The 17,598-nt window shown below is 42.8% G+C and overlaps 1 protein-coding gene across 10 annotated transcripts in view; it reads left to right on the forward strand.

Annotated features, from left to right (window-relative positions):
• The window catches only part of WDFY3 (WD repeat and FYVE domain containing 3), a 314,732-nt gene that overhangs the window by 289,994 nt on the left and 7,140 nt on the right, over window positions 1–17,598 (forward strand). For all 10 annotated transcript variants that reach the window (XM_075929522.2, XM_075929521.2, XM_075929520.2 and 7 more), the window contains 6 exons: window positions 3,572–3,719; window positions 8,002–8,156; window positions 9,441–9,599; window positions 12,215–12,394; window positions 13,195–13,377; window positions 15,044–15,140. In XM_075929522.2, the coding sequence (XP_075785637.2) occupies window positions 3,572–3,719; window positions 8,002–8,156; window positions 9,441–9,599; window positions 12,215–12,394; window positions 13,195–13,377; window positions 15,044–15,140 (922 nt within the window). The remainder of the gene's footprint in view (window positions 1–3,571; window positions 3,720–8,001; window positions 8,157–9,440; window positions 9,600–12,214; window positions 12,395–13,194; window positions 13,378–15,043; window positions 15,141–17,598) is intronic.

The following is a 17,598-nucleotide window of genomic DNA, read 5'->3' on the forward strand; positions in this document are numbered from 1 at the left end:
ATTGTAACCATATGCCAGAATATATTCAAATCCAAATGCTTTCTATAAAAAGGCAATTGCAGTCAATTATAAATATGGTATTTAAGTTTCTAATATACATTTCTGTCCTTTGTTTAGAATGTGAATGCAGGTTTTGTGTAATAAATACATTTGCAGAAATGCAAATTCAGTTATAGATTAATCCATTCTCAACCCATTACATGTGTCTAACTTAAACATTGGGTTTTGTCAATAAGACCAGGGATTTCTCCCTTTTTCATCATTTTCCAAAATTAGAGGCAAGAGCTTATGAAAAAATTTAAAAAAACAGGTTAGGGAGCCAGTGTGTTACTACAAAAAGGTAGTGTTTGTATGTATTCTTCCCTGGCTTTTACCATGTGATGCAACACAATTCATAGGTAGTGCACAGGAGGTTTACTTATACAAGTTGTCTTTTTAGCAAAACTAGAGTTACATTGTTTGACTTTTTTTTCTTTTTAAAGTGGTTGCTTAGTTTTCTTGGACATTTCCTCATTCCCAGAAGGTGTGAATGGGCAACAGGGGGTAGATCAACCTGTTCTGTTCATTCCCTCAGAAGCACCTGCTATTGGCAACTGTCAAAAGTCAGAATACTGAGCTAGATGGACCTTTGGTCTGACCCACTATGGCCATTTTATATTCTCTTTATTTGTACTGTAGGGGTGTGTCTAGAGTAGACTACATGGCTCCGTCATGTTTACTCGACATAGCAAAGTGAAGCGGCGATTTAAATAATCGCTGCTTCATTTACATCAAAATGGCTGCCACGCTGTGCCGATCAGCTGATTGTCAGCACAGTGCAGTAGTCTAGACGGGGATCAGCCTACTCCAGAATCCTTTGTCATCAGATCCTTTATGCCTTATTAACATCAGTTGAGGTATTTCCCATGCTTTAATACCTTCCCAAAGGTGGAAGACTAGCGTAGGTTGTATCTTTCTCTTGTATTTTAAAATCAGAAATGCAACAAACTTGACCATCACTGTAACAAAAATACATAAAAATACAGTGAAGGGGAATTTAGTGTTTGGATAAGCATTCTAAAATATAGGTACTAATGTAGAACATTGGATTGTCCCCATTAGGTCCTGTGTCCATCCTAACATAACTTCACCATCCTAGATAAGTTCCAGTTACCCTACAATTTTTTATTCATGCAAAAAAATCCTAAATCTGCTAAGCCACTCTTCATTCTTGATTTTTCTTGCAGCATCTCTTCTCCATCTAGCTTTTATTATTGATTATATATGTATTATACTGACAGTGGGGTCTTCTGCTGTGATATTTACCATCATAAAACACCATATGCTAGTTCAGTCTGTATGAGGGACTGAAAAGTAAGGTTTAATAGATGTCGTTTGTCTGGTAAGAGAGAGATTATTAAGATCAGCCTTAAAAAATTGTATTGGATTTGAAGCGCTGATATTAAGATGTTTTATAATTAACAATTTATTAAATTTACAAGAAAGCACCCACTCCTGGCAGCCTTGAAAGCCCCCATTTTTCTAGGTAGCTTGTCCTGGAAAGAGTTTCTGAACTAGTGCTTGCTGTGCAGTGACTGAAATGAAGTAAAGTCAGTGTAAAAAGAAATGGTAGCTTGCTCTCAACATTTGAATTTCTCTTCCCTTTTCAGTATTATCTTTAAAGAAATTGTGGCAAAAAGGAGATTACAAGATTCATTGTTTATAAAAAAAAAATGTTCTTTATGTAAAATTGGAAGATTTACCGGGTGTTGCCAGTGTTCTTCAGGCCAAGGGGCTGGCGATATGGGGAGTACAGGAGTCTAGTGGCAAGGGAATGCGGGAAGTGCCACCAGGGGCTCCCTCACTCCCCTGTTCCATTCCAGGTTTGGGGGGCTGTTGGGGGGGCTCTCTCTGTCCTCCTGGCCCATCCCAGGGTGGGGGGCCGGGGAGACTGTCATCCTTCCCTCCCCCCCCCCCCGAGGTGTGGGGGAGTAGCAGGGGCTGTTGTCTTCCCCCATCCCTCCCCTCTCCCGGGGCAGAGGGACAACAAGGGCTGTTTACTTCCCTCCTTTATCCCAGGGGAGAAGGTGGCAAGGGCTGTTTCCTTTCGCTCTCCAGGATGAGAACGGAGCTGGCAGGGACTGTCTCTCAGATAAGGAGGCCCCACTTACCTGGTCTAGTGGCAGGCAAGTTGGTGACCCCCAGCACCAGCTGGCCCACACCCTTGGTGGTAAGGCTGCCTGCAGTGGTCATTGGGCATATAGCTCTCCCTTACGCTTGCTGCCCACAGTGGTGACTGAGAGTGTCGCGTTTCTCCTCTCTCTGCCCCCTTCCTTTCCATGTTTTGGAAAACAGTTCTATTCCCCACACTTCCCGTTTTCCTGGCATAACCAAACCCTGACCTTGCTTTAAGTTAGGAGAAGAGGAAGCTGCATACTAAATTTGGTGGCCCTAGCTCTTAGCTTTGAGGAGTGGTTGAACAAACGGACTCACAGACAGACAGATGCACATTTCTAAAATATATTGATAGATTAGTTACAATACTTAGCATATATAGCATACAAATTTAGCAGTCTGATTGCTTAACATTGCTCAAGACATCAGTGTTGACACAGAAGGTGGTAAACATTGGATAATTACTGACTCATCGTCACATGATGAAAACAATCATGAGGCACAATGTGTCATCTATAACCAACCCCTCCCTGCCCACTCAGGCTTTTTACTACCCTTAGACTGTGTTATTCCAACAGTGTGGCCTGGTGATGATGAAATATATTTATGTAGTTTAACTTTGAAGGAGTACCAGTTTGTAGTTCAGATGATGATAAGTGCAGTAATATTCAAAGATCTAAATTCATTTACCTGTCTTCCCTTCACAAAAAATTTCACACTACTATAAACTAAGATTTTAGAAGTGGTCCTTAATACATTGTTCCTATCGCTTGAAACATGCACTTGTAAACTGGATATACCTTGACACACAAGCTATATAGTAAGGTACAGCTGCCTTACAAGGCATGTGTATTCCAGAACACAGAGTGCACTATAGACGGAGCTGCTTTTAATAATCTCAGCAACGGAGATTTGCTTGTTCATTCTGCATACTGCAAATGTAAAAATCTAACAACAGCAGTAAGTGAAAGTTTGGAGAATAACTTATTTTTGTCCTGGGTTTTTCAGTGGACATCTGAAAATTAGATGCATTCTTCAATATTTGTAACGTGTATATTTATCAGACTGATAGCAGTAATATGATATAATGAGCCTGCTTCACCAGCAGCTTGTTACTCAGTGTGTATGAAATAAGAATGTTAAATCACTTTAAATAGTACCTTTGGCTATTTTAATTGTTTTCTAAAAGGTAAAACCTGATGAAAAATGTAGTGCTTATTGCTTTCTAATTTGGGTTTGAATTTTTCTTGAAAATTTAACAATGTTTATATACTATAAGAGGCACTTCATATATATCTGCCAATTTGTGAAATTTTTAAAGTAAATCTGATACTGGTGGTAAACTTTAAACGCCTTAGATAATGGAAATCTATAATCTTGTCACTAAAAATGTTTGATTTCCTATCTCATATTGCAGCTATTTAAAAAACCACACCCACCAAAGCGAGTTAGAAGCCGAATCAATGGAGAAACAGTTGGAATGTCTGTCCCCCCAGGTTCCACAAGTGACAAGATCTTTTTTCATCATTTAGACAATCTGAGGCCTTCCCTCGCGCCTGTAAAAGGTAAAACATACCACAGCATTTATTCTTGGTCTTTTGTCAGAGAGTTCATTGTTCCTGCTACATAATTTTTTCTGAATTTTCATTCTCTACTAAATCTCCAAGTTTAACATTCCAGCCCTGTAAGATTCTGAGAGCCTTCATTTCCAATTGAATTAGGCCTTGCAGTTTTAGCAAAATTTAATTGTTTCATTGACAAGGCCTGAAGGGGAAATGAGCCTTAATTCACACCCTAAAGCAGCAGCAGGCAAATCTGCCCCACCACGATCCTCTGAGCCATGAGTGTCCCTGCCACAGCCCCACATGCCACTCAAAGTGACTGGGTGCTGTGACCAGCATGTGCATCCCTGCACGAACCTGGCAAGATGCGCTGCCCCTCTCCCCAGCACAACTCTCGAAGCTCCCATTGGCCAGAAACTGTCCAATAGGAACAGCCTGAGCAGTGTTTGTGGGTGCAGACTGCTCACAGAGCCCCCTCCCCTCAATGGGCACATAGTGCAGAGATGCACATGGCCCCAGTAGCTGGCCGCTTTGAAATACGTGTGGCACCATGGCAGGCAGAGAGTCGGACTGCTGGCTGGGAGCCACCTAGTGTAAGAGCCTCCTGGCCAGAGACTGGGCCTGGCAACCCACCCCCTCCCAAACCCATGCCCAAGTCATAACCCTAATCCTTCCCCAAGTCACAACTCAAATCCTCTGTACCTCCTGCACACCTCTTCCAGGTCAGAATCCTCTACTGCAGCCAAACATCCTCCTAGATTCTGCACCCCAATTCCCTGCCCCAGGTTCCAACCCCCTCCTTCACTCAAACTTCCTCCTAGACCCCAAAACCCTTCCTGCACCTTGCCCCACACTCTAGTGCCCTACCCCACACTCCTTTCTGCACCCAACATGCATTCTAGACCCCGCATCTCCTCCATTAATATCATAGAAAAATGCAGCCCTTGACCACTTACCACATTCTTGGAGTGGCCCCCCCCATCAAAAATTATTGCCCACCCTGTCCAAAAGGTTAACAACCTATTTTTAATTCCAACAAACTATGTTGGAAACTATCAAGGGAGACAAACTCGAGAGCTGAGAACTTACTACGAAGGGTACCCTGTCCAGCATAAGATGTTTAAATCTCACTGGGGTGCCCCATGTAACCTCAGTTTTTGTTTTACCGTGGAAGAAAAGTACTTTCTGAAGAATTCCAAGAAACATTTTGGATACTAGAAATAAATGATACTGTCAGTAGCCACACATAAGCAACAGTGTCATGTCTTCCTATGTCTGGCTTCAATTTTTTCAACCATATGTAAGGGGACTGTTACCCCTTACTAAAACTCTGTGGGAGTTTTTGGTTTGCCAGCTCCCAGTATCTGAAGGGGAAGAGTTCATGAGACTGACTGACCCCAGAGACAATGGAAAGCAGCCAACACTCCAGCTCAGCCTGATTGACAGGTTGGACAGGCCAGTGAGGAAGCGGAGAGGCCAGGCCCCGTCCTCCCTGTGAGCTGGGATTGTTCTGGCTCTCTCTCTCTCTCTCTCTGAACAAACAAGCTGTGTGCAGAAGAGGTCCTGCAAAGACAGAGAGCTGAAAAGAGCAGTGCAAGCTGTATGAAGGAGTCCTGCAAAAGGAACAGAGAGCTGAGACACTGCTAAGAGGAGTGCAAGCTGTGCTGAGGGGCAGTTTTTGCAGCAGCAGGGCCAGGCATACACAGCACAGGGAGTGCAGACCCTGTGTTGAGCAGCAGACTGGCAGTGCTCAGAGCCAAAAGGAACAGAGAAGCAACACAAGGAGCTGGAACTGGCCAAGCAGCACAGCCTGCAGCTGGATGTGGTGAGCACCTGGGACCAGCAAAGTGTGGGGAAAGGCTCTGGACTGGGAGAGGGGTCTGGCCACTTCGAGCTTGAGACTGTGTGGTCACTACCAGAGCTAGCGTGTCCAGCCTGTAGCCCCCCCTGCAGCATATCCAGGGCCTCTAAGAAAGAGACTGTGGACTGTCCTTACACCCTGCAGACTGCTGTTTTGATGTCCCTGTGCTACAGAGCAGGGCTGTGTGTTCTCATTTAACCATTCTCATTTTGTCTTATTCTTTTCTCTTTAATCAGTTGTTGTTTAATAAATTGTATTTGCTTTGAACCTTATGAAGTGATCACTGGGCCAAGAAGGCCTGCAGTGTAAAGAGAGCACCTCGGAGTGGGGACACCCTAACTCCTGCCCCTAGTGACTACAAGGTCAGGGATTAAGCCCCAGGAAACCTGGGCCCTGCCTTGTTGGGGTTTCAAGGGCTCTGCTACTCCGGAGAGTGGAGGGGGAGCCCTCAGGATCAGGGAGCCGTGGGGTAAAGGAAGTGGGAGCGGGGACTCAGATCCTTTTGCTGGTTCATTTCACCGGGGTGTATAGAAGCCAGGAAAGTTCCCCACAATAGCGGGATCATTCCCCCGCTTACACATAACAAGACAGTAAAATTATCAAAATAGTTAATAGCTAATTTTAAAACTTAATTGGGTTCCTACTGACAACATATTCTAAAATATTAATAAATTATATTTAGTGTTTATATAATGTTTCCTACCTGAGGATACTAAACATTTTACAGACATTAACTTATGAGCTAGGTATGGGATATTCTAGTTATTACTTGATTCACGATTGTGACCTAGATAGATTAGAGGATTGTGCCAAAAGAAATCTGATGAGATTCAACAAGGACAAGTGTAGAGTCCTGCACTTGGGACTGAAGAATCTCAAGCATTGTTACAGGCTGGGGATTACAGTGGATGAGAAGCTGGATATGAGTCAACAGTGTGCCCTTGTAGCCAAGATGGCTAATGGCATATTAGGTTGCATTAGGAGGAGCATTGCCAGCAGATCGAGAGAAGTGATTATTCCTCTTTATTTGGCTCTGGTGAGGTCACATCTGGAGTACTGTGTCCAGTTCTGGGCCCCCCACTATAGAAAGGATGTGGACACATTGGAGAGGGTCCAGCGGAGGGTGACCAAAATGATTAGGGGGCTGGAGCGCATGACCTATGAGGAGAGACTGAGGGATTTGGGTTTGTTTAATCTGCAGAAGAGAAGAGTGAGGGGGGATTTGATAGCAGCCTTCAACTTCCTGAAGGGAGGTTCCAAAGAGGATGGAGAGAGGCTGTTCACAGTGGTGACAGATGGCAGAACGAGGAGCAATGGTCTCAAGTCACAGTGGGCGAGGTCTAGGTTGGATATTAGGAAAAAATATTTCACTAGGAGGTAGTGAAGCACTGGCATGGGTTCCATAGGGAGGTGGTGGAATCTCCATCCCTAGAGGTTTTTAAGTCTTGGCTTGTCAAAGCCCTGGCTGGGTTGATTTAGTTGGGATTGGTTCTGCTTTGGGCAGAGGGCTGGACTTGATGACCTCCTGAAGTCCCTTCCAGCTCTGTGATTCTACAATTGAAAAAATATCCACCTCTGGGGTAGAAAGGAGCAGCTATTTAACAGCGCACAGCAATACTACATTGTCATCAAAGAGGAAGTGAAGAATAACCATCTCTATTTGAAAATGCAAGGGCAAAGTGGGCAGGCACATTATAATTATCAAATTTGATATGTAGCATATGAAACTGGCTGGCCGGGATTTTAGTAGGGATGTGAAATATTAACTGATTAACCTTTAAGCATTACCCTTAATGGGGTGATGCTTACTAGTTCCAGTTAACCAGTGGAGCTGGAGCAGCTCCATGCTTATCAAGGGCAAGGGGCTGTGCTCGTCTCGCCAACCAGACTAGAGCAGCCCACCAGCAGAGTTGGACTGCTCCAGCCCAACAGCACAGAGGGCAGCCCCCCTTAAATTGGTTATCCTGCTAAACATGAAGTAAGCTTCATGTTTAACGAGTTGACCAATTACACAGGATTTTACATCCCTAGATTTTAGAATCGGTGTTTTTGCTGTATAAAAATTTAATGTTCTCTTCAGTGACCACAGTTATTCAGGCTCTTACTTCTGGGTTTTGTCTGAAAAGCAGCATTTTCAGCAACACGGTTTCCCATAACTGATTCAGAGGGAAGAGTGCCAACTATGGAAGTGCAGGATCTAAGTGTCTCTAAGAGATCTGTCCAGATACTGACAGTCTTTTGCTATGAGAGTTGCAGTACAAGTGACATTGTTACCGTTTACAGTGAGAGTTATATAGTGGTGCATAATGGTATTTGTTCTGTGAAAGCATGGGCTGCCACATAATGAGAAACAATATTATACGGTGTGTGTTACGTAATGATTGTGCATTTGCAGTAACAACGTGTTTTATGTTTATTGTTCAGAACTCAAGGAACCTGTGGGACAGATAGTGTGCACAGATAAAGGCATTCTAGCAGTAGAGCAGAATAAGGTTCTCATTCCACCTACCTGGAATAAAACTTTTGCCTGGGGCTACGCGGACCTCAGCTGTAGACTGGGAACGTACGAGTCGGACAAGGTTTGTGAACAGAATTCTAAGTGTTTTGATGTTCTGATATGTGTTCTCTACTAGAATCTGACTTTGAAAATATATTGTGCATACAAGGAAAAGAATTGTGTCTACGGTGTCTGCTTTATTAGTATTTATGCTGAAGTCTTTACCTGAAGAATAGTAGGAAAATCGAGTTAACCTCTTGAACTTCAGGGTTTCTACAGCAAATCTACAAAAACAACAATAAATCAGTAAATAACAATAAATCTCTAAAATGCCATAGGACTCCTTGTTTTTGCAAATACGGAGTAACCCAGCTACCCTTCTGAATAAATCTGCTGTATCTGGTGTGACTCCATCTTGTGGCAGAGGTTGGCACTGAAGCTAGTAGAGTGAAAGCCCCCAAAGGAGAAACACTTTCTCCTGAGTAAACTAGAGGCCAAAAATTGAAGATCAGACTTGCTTTTCATTGAATTCTTATTCCCATTACCTTCAAACAGAGTAATGTAACACGCTCTGGAGAAAACTTCAACCTGCTAAGGTTAGGCAAGTGGTGAGATGCAACTGATGCTCCTGACTGGCTTAAGAATTGTACACGTCCAATTTTGTTGTTGTTGTTGTTTCGCCTTTTTTTTATACACATATTTTGTGTCATCTTCTAGATTGTTAGCTCTTTGGGGCAAGGACTGTTATATCTTAGTGAGTACCTAGCATAATATGTAAAAATAATACAGATGTAATAATATAGATGCAGAATTTGGTGGTGGCGAGAAACCTGATCTATAAAATCCAGGTGAAGATCCAGATTTCTCAATGTTCAAGTGTGCCTGATACTTGTTCAGGCCTCTTTCTGCCAAAAACAACCCTTTCGTATACTACTGGAGAAGTGGTCAGTATTGCTTGATAATTTCTACTAGCCTAGGAATTGCAGCAGTATCAGAGGGTATTTCAAAGAAGAAAAACCAATTGTTTTAACTGCAAATGCCAGTGGTCATCAGGAACAAAATCTGTAATGTTCTCACTGTATACTTTGGCAGTGTTTTCAATTTAATTGCATGATAAACATTTAGTGTAGATTAATCTCAAATCCTAAACAAACAGTTGTAAATTGCGTTTTTGTTTCTTGACATTCAAAATATGTAAATGTGGGATTTTTTTTACTAAAGTTATTTTTATATATTTTTCTTTTGAGCTCAGTTATTGGTGAAGAACAGATTAGCTTTCTTAAAAAGACTAATGCCAACACCAACAAACTTGCAAAACTTAGATGTATGTCTTCTTCACTTTTTGCCTTCATTTTTTATTTTGTAGGCAGTGATTGTTTATGAATGTTTGTCAGAATGGGGACAGATTCTATGTGCAATCTGTCCAAACCCCAAACTGGTCATCACTGGAGGAATAAGCACGGTGGTTTGTGTGTGGGAGATGGGCACATCCAAAGAAAAAGCTAAAACGCTCACTCTGAAACAGGTAAAAATAAATAAAATTGTGTTCCAATGTCAGAGGAGGAAGGGGGGGATACAGTGGTTGCATAGCACCATAGAATTCTGACTAAACCAGGGATGGACAATAATTTTTGAAGGGGGGGCCACTTCAGAAATTTTTGAAGTCATCATGGGCTGCCCCAGAAGGGGCGGGACCTCAGGCAATAGGGGTGGGGCCTTTAAATTGCAGGATTTAAAAGGGCTTGAGCCTCCCCTGCACTCCCAAGTATCACAATAGTGGGGGCAGGAGCTGTGAGCCCTTTCAACTCTTGCTATTTAAAGGGCTCGCTGCTCCCGGCCTCGCTGCTAGTGCTTTGCCTGGCAGCTGTGGGTAAGGCATGAGCCCCTTTAATAGAAGCAGTTGAGAAGGCTCGCTTGTCCCTGGTTCCCAGGTAATGTGCTAACAATGGGGCCGGGAGCTATGAGCCTTTTCAACTGCTTCTATTTAAGGGGCTCATAGTTGAAAGGGCTCATCCCGGCTCCAAGGCAACACGTTACGGAACTGATGCGTGAGCCGGATCAAAGAGCTAGGCGGACTGAATCTTGCTCACTGACAGGCCCATCCCTGGACTAAACAGATTACCATTCTAAAGGCACTGATTAAAACTGAGGAAGGATTTTGCTTTTGATGGGAACTTAAAATCACTCTGGAGCTGAGACAGTGGCCTGCTGTTAAGAGAGGGAGAAAGAGAAGTATTTTAAGGGTATGTGTGAAAATGTGAAGGGATTTTGTCACTGGAAAGTGTTCCTAGGGGCAGGGAGAGAACAAAATCACACTTCTCTGAGATACTATCCCATTGGCACATATAGCATCCATCCAGCAACTTCCAGCTTCACAGACTCTCCACTCCCATTTGTCAGACCCCTTTTATTGAAATCTTTCACCCCTTCTCTTCAAAAGTTGACACTTTCTGCTTAACTGAAAATAACAATGTTCAGAGCAAAAACCAGCCAGTCCTGTTAGTGTAGTATTCAGGGAATGGGGTATATTTGCTTAGAAAAGTTTTATGTTCCTTCTTGCTTTGCTGCCTCAGCACATCACTTTTTGGATAACATACTAAGACTAGACAACGAGGAGTCCTGTGGCACCTTATAGACCAACAGATTTATTGGAGCATAAACTTTCATGGGCAAAGACCTACTTCGTCTTTGCCCACGAAAGCTTATGCTCCAATAAATCTGTTAATCTATTAGGTGCCACAGGACTCCTCGTTGTTTATGCAGATTCAGACTAACATGGCTACCCCTCTGATACTAAGACGAGGATAACTAAGTTAGTATGAAGTCTCCTTTATCTCTGAATCAACTCCCAAATGTACAAATTACATTTCAGAGTTCTAGGTAACTCACCTTAATAACCAGGAGTATCTCATGAGGAACAGTTTAACTAACTTATGAAAGCAAATACACAAGTTACTTAAACTTTCATTTGCTACTAGATTATATATAGTGTGTAACTAATTTTCCAAAGCCATATCCTGAGCAGACATTGTGCCACTTTTGTGATGACTGCGGTGCACAGCTGTCATCCCCACAGGAAAATATAATCTTTCCTCTGGTTTCTGCTGCTCCAGGATGTATCAAACCAGAGCACTTAGTTAACTGAAAAGGCAGCTTTTCTATTACTTAAAAACCTGATTCAAGAGCTGTTCTCGGGCTCTTGCACCTATAAAATGTAAAGGCTGGATCCCTGCTTCCAATTTGCAAACTTCTTTTTCAGTCACGGTTAATGGCCCAAAGTCTTTTTTTAACTAATTTTTAATATAAAAATTAAATATGGAGCTATCTAATATTTACAATTGAACTGTACTATAGGACATGAATTTTAAATGGCCACTGGAATGCACACTGAAGCTATATAGGCTTGGAGGAAGCAGAAAGGGTCAAACTTTTGTAAAGTAGTAAAACAAAAAGAAAGAAATGTGTTCATAAACTCCCTAGAGTTTTCTTTTGTGTCTCTGTTAGGAACTGTAATTGGTTATGAAAGGTTATTGCACAAGATCTCTACAAACTGAATATGTTGCTGGTGGGTTTTTTTTTTTTTAAGAATGCGCTCACATTGTGTATATGCAATATGTGCAATAAGCTGCTCTCTACTGAGTATTATGCGATACTTTGAGCAGTTCCTAGGTGAACCAAATCATCAAACGGTGTGTGAAAATAGCCTAGTATCATGTGTTGAGCCTGTACTAAAAGCAGTTGTGTAAGAAACTGAATAACATTATCATAATGTTAGGGTTCTTGGCTTACCGTATACTAAAACTTTTTAAATACTTCTTTTAGCTAAAATCCATTTTTATCTTAAACGTGCATCATTTGCTTTTTGAAAGTCCCAGTTTCTCTAAATAAACTGTCTCCTTTCCATTTATATTAATTGATGTAGTATAATGAATTCCTGTATTTGCAATTATACCTGTGCTCCTCCTCATAGATACTAAGATCAGAAGGGTCCAATTAATCTGACCAACATCTAATCTGACCTCCTGTTTAACATAGGCCATAGAAATTTCCCCAAAATAATCCCTAGAACAGATCTTTTAGAAAAAACATCCAATCTTGATTTTAAAATGGTCAGTGATTTTTGTTTGGTTTTGTTCTTAGGCGTTGCTTGGTCATACTGATACTGTCACATGCGCAACAGCATCACTGGCTTATCACATAATTGTGAGTGGATCACGTGATCGTACCTGCATCATATGGGATTTAAACAAATTATCATTTCTAACACAGCTCCGAGGTCACAGGGCTCCAGTTTCAGCACTTTGTATAAATGAGTTAACGGTAAGAACCAATAAACTGTATGATTCATGTTCAAAAATTTAAACATTAAGATTTTCCAAAGGTTTTCCTAAAAAAATTTTCTTACAAAATAACAAAGGCTTTCTCATACATCAATCCAAATTCTTCTTTAATTCATTTTATTTGAATACATGCATACAAGAGTTCCAAAGCATATACATATCTACAGCATTGTTGGTTTAAGTCCTTTTTATACTGTTACATATTTTAAGCAGAACCATATATTGTTCAAACAGAAGTAAGTATCAAACTCTTCAGTGGATTTTGAAATATTTGTACAACTTACACCCAAAAGCCATGTAACTGGATGCTTCCATACGGCCTAATGAGACTAGTACTCCACACTGAAAATGTGAAGTGCTTATGAATCAGTGTAGTCCAAAAGAAGAACACTTGTGTAGTGACGGGAGCATATACAACCATAAAGAAAGGGTAACAAAGTACTGAATGTGTGCTGTTGTGAATAGTCCTGCCATGGAAGATGATGGGCTTGAGAACAAACCAACAACTGCATATTGTAGGTCTGTTAGGTTTGTATTTCTCTGACAAAGGCTTTCAAAAATGGATGCCTAAAGTTAGGCTCCCTAAGCCTGTATTTAAGCATCTAATCAGTGGCCTGCTAGATGTTAAATGAGGTAACCTCCTTCCGATGTCTAAATACAGATTAGCAACCTAAATTTTAAGCATCCATTTTAAAAAAACCTTGTCCTCTGAATTATTTTTGTAAATGCCCAAAATCCAGACTGAAATGTAAAGACTTTGGGTTTTGTTTCCTTTGTCAGGGTGACATTGTGTCATGTGCTGGCACTTACATCCACGTGTGGAGTATTAATGGAAACCCAGTTGTGAGCGTGAACACTTTCACTGGACGGAGCCAGCAAATCCTATGCTGCTGTGTGTCTGAGATGAACGAGTGGGATACCCAGAATGTCATAGTGACAGGACATTCAGATGGAGTGGTCCGAGTAAGTAGCAGGAGTCTCTGCTTTAGGTGCTCGTACTAGGAGTCATCCAGGGATTTAAAATAATATCAGAGTTACAGAGAAAATATAACTATAAATGGCACAGAGAGAGAGCCCTTTCTGGACTCGTGAATTTTTACCTCTTCTGTTTTTTGATGTGTGTGTTATTGATAGCTGATTGTGCATTTAAATTTGCACCCCTTTCCTGTCTGTTTTGGTTACTGAATTACTTTCAGTTCCCTAATTTTATTCTGCAAGCCTTCAGCAGGTCAGTTTTTCTCACAGAAGAAAAGGAGAGATCAAGTAGCATCATTGTATCTCCACTTGCAACAGTGCTGTTCTGTTCCATTCCTGACCCTGCTAATGTCAAATTGACATAGGAGGTGGCTTTTGTAGAATTCTAGGGCTGGAAGAGACCTCAGGAGGTCATCAAGTCCAGCCTCCTGCCCAAAGCAGGACCAATCCCAACTAAATCAACCCAGCCAGGGCTTTGTCAAGCCGAGACTTAAAAACCTCTAGGGATGGAGATTCTACCACCTCCCTAGGTAACCCATTCCAGTGCTACACCACCGTCCTAGTGAAATAGTTTTTCCTAATATTAACCTAGACCTCCCCCACTGCAACTTGAGACCATTGCTCCTTGTTCTACCATGCGTCACTACTGTGAACAGCCTCTCTCCGTCCTCTTTGGAACCTCCCTTCAGGAAGTTGAAGGCTGCTACCAAATCCCCCTCACTCTTCGCTTCTGCAGACTAAATAAGCCCAAATCCCTCCACCTCTCCTCGTAGGTCATGTGCTCCAGCTCTCTAATCATTTTGGTCTCCCTCCACTGAACCCTCTCTAATGCATCACATCCTTTCTATGGTGGGGGCTCCAGAACTGGACGCAATACTCCAGATGTGGCCTCACCAGTGCCAAATAACGGGGAATAATAACTTCTCTAGATATGCTGGCAGTGCTCCTCCTAATGCTGCTTCTAATGCACCCTAATATGCCCATTAGCCTTCTTTGCTACCAGGGCACACTATTGACTCACATCCAGCTTCTCATCCACTGTTATCCCCAGGTCCTTTTCTGCCGAACTCCTGCTTAGCCAGTCTGTCCCTAGCCTGTAACAGTGCTTGGGATTCTTCCATCCCAAGTGCAAGACACTGCACTTGTCCTTGTTGAACCTCATCAGATTTCTTTTGGCCCAGTTCTCCAATTTGTCTAGGTCACTCTTGACTCCATCCCTACTCTCCAACATATCTACCTCTCCCCCTAGCTTAGTGTCATCTGCAAACTTGCTGAGGGTGCAATCCATCCCCTCATCCAGGTAATTAATAAAGATGTTGAACAAAACTAGCCCTAGAACCGATCCTTGGGGCACTCCACTAGAAACCAACTGCCAGCCAGACATTGAGCCATTGATAAGGCTTTATCATGAGGGCTGGGCTGATGCTGCAAAATTTATTTCTGATCTGGGTTTGATTTCCAGAGGTGAGAACCTACTGTTGTAACCTTACCTCCCTAAAAAGGGGATTTCCATTGTAAATGATGATGAGTGGTGTGACTATACAGCTCTGGTAGCCTGGCTTAGTTCATAAAATATTTTATAGGCAGCTGATAAAAATCTAATTGATGTTTATCTTATGCTTCTCTTCCTCTGTCTCCTCCTCCCACCTCAAAGTTCTGGCGGATGGAGTTTTTGCAAGTACCGGAAACACCAGCTCCAGAGCCTGTGGAGATCTTGGAAATGCAAGAGGATTGTCCAGAAGCACAAATAGGTGCTTTGCTTTTGTTTTGTTTAATTTTCTCAGTATCTTTTTAAAATCGGTGTAAGAAGAAGGCAGACGACAGCCCCTAGCCAAACGTCCTCTGACAAGTTTTTTTTAGCACTTATGTTTTATGGAGGAGATACTGTTCTTGTCTCTATGATGAATTCAGTGCTAAATATGGTCATTTTCTATAGAGCTATCTTTTCATTTCCATATTCAAAATAAATATTAAATTTGATCTCACAAGACATCTTATTCTAATTACCCCTTGTATAAAAGTAACTTTGGTGTCTAGCTGTAAGTGCTCCTAAGGGACTACTGAACAAATCTGAATTGAAAGTAATTGTCAGGGGTTGTTTATTAAACTGACAATTTACCTACCAGAATTGTATCATATCCATATATGTTTTCCATTAACTTCTCACCCTAATTATACAACAGTGCATAGCATTTATTGTGATTATTAAAGAATGCTACAAACACAGCCCACCGAAATAAAATGAGGTAGCTGGTATCTCAAATATGGTTTTTTTAATACTGATTTTAAAACTTTACTTCACTTTAGCTCTGTATCATGCCAGCTGCAAACTACAGACATTATCGCCCAGGTTTTTTACATCAATCATTATGAATTTTTTTAGTACAAAATTTAGAACTGTACAGTTAAGGGTTAGAGTGGTGCATGTTCTGCTAAGAAGTGGTTGCTGCTTTCATGCTACAACGATAGAATGGGAAAATACATTTTTCAAGTGATCGCTCACATGCATTCCAATACATGTGCCATGTGCATGATCGTTGGAGAATTTTTCCCTTTGTGGTGCCAGTCAGGTCAGCTGTGGATCCCTCTAGTGTGGCACCTTCCTGGCACTTACTGGACACTGCAACCCCCCACCCTCTTGGTTCCTTCTTACCACCAGTACTGGCTGTTGGAATGTCTTCGTGCTCTTGCTTTGCAAGTGTGTTTGTGGTATCTTCTGTTAGTCAGTCATTCACAGTTAACTTACAGTTTAATTTATAGTTGTGTAGGTAGGTACTTAGCCTGGGAGATTCCTGCTCCCCAGTTTATAGTTTCCGTAACTAGAGCATGCCACAATCTCAGGGGTTCAAATCTTGTGAGAACTGTGGGAATCCTATGCCCAAAAGTGAGCCACACTCTTCATGCCTCGAGTGCCATGGAGAGGGCCATCAAATTGATAAGTGCTGTAATTACAAGCGTTTCAGGCCTCAGACTAAAAAATCAGGACCATCATCAGAAGCTCTTACTTATGCTCTCAACCAGTGCCGGAGTTGGCACTGCTTCTAGTGGTGAACAGCGCACTTGCCTTGGTGCAGGATCGATCCCTTGGTGCCACGTAAAGATGCCTTGAGGGACCACAGCACTGGTCTCAGCTGCAGGAAGGTGCGAGCATAGGGCACTGTTCCTGCTCCCCGGTGCCATGTAAGAAGACAAAAGCCAGTCCCTAGCCAAACGTCCTCTGAAGTTTGCTAGCAGGATGCGTCCTAGGTTGGAGCACCCAAAGACAGGGCAGCAAATTCCAGCACCACCAACTCTGGACCCACCATGGAGTTTGTCAAGTCTACCACTGGTTGTCTCCCATAGTAGGGAGGAGTTGGAGGAGGAATTGGACTTCTCCTCCCCTCCACACCAGACACCTTTTGAGGCTGCCAGGGATCTTATCATCCTTGCCGTGCAATCCCTGACATGGTAGTTGATGACACAGCTGTCGTCTTTAGCATCAGCACAGGTGCTGGCACCATCGCAGTCACTGGCACAGCCGGCCCTGACTGCATCGTCCACAGCAACCTCCTTAGCAACATCTGTGCCCGGGCAGTCCAGCACCAGGGTAAGCCTATGATGATGCAGCAATGCTGCTGCGATTCCGCTCTCCAGCCCTACCACCTTGCGTTCTGAGTATTTGTTGGATTCAGGCAAGGAGTCCTCAGCATCTGGGTGAAGCTGGTCCCACAATTGCTCCCGGGGCTGTAGCCCACGGGATGTGCCGGCACCAATGCCATCCTGTCTGCAGCAGTGACAAGCACCAATTCAATTACTCTTTTGGATCCCATGGGCCTACCACCAAGCCTGTCCACATTCTGCCATCTGCCACCCAGGATCAACACAGTTCCCTGAAGGAACAGGTGCCAACCACCAGTACATATGGCACTGAGACACCCTCTCATAGCACCGAGTGTGGCACCAGAGGTGGCCGCAAACCAGTAAGCAAGACCTGAATCCCCCTCCCAGGAGCAGAAAGGCCATGAGCTCTCCCTCCCATGGGCATCCCCAGATGAGGCAGTAGCTGGCACCTCTGTCATGACGCTCCCTGCTACGGACAACAAGGGTCACTAAACCACCTTCAGCATGTGGCATAAAACCTGCAGTTGCAGGTGGAGATCATAGAGGACTCCGACCCCATGATGGATATCTTGCTCCACAGGGTCCCTCAAGAGTGGTGTAATCACTAAT

The sequence above is a fragment of the Pelodiscus sinensis genome, chromosome 4 (genome assembly GCF_052426305.1).
Source record: "Pelodiscus sinensis isolate ZL-2025 chromosome 4, ASM5242630v1, whole genome shotgun sequence".
NCBI classification, from domain to species: Eukaryota; Metazoa; Chordata; order Testudines; family Trionychidae; genus Pelodiscus; species Pelodiscus sinensis.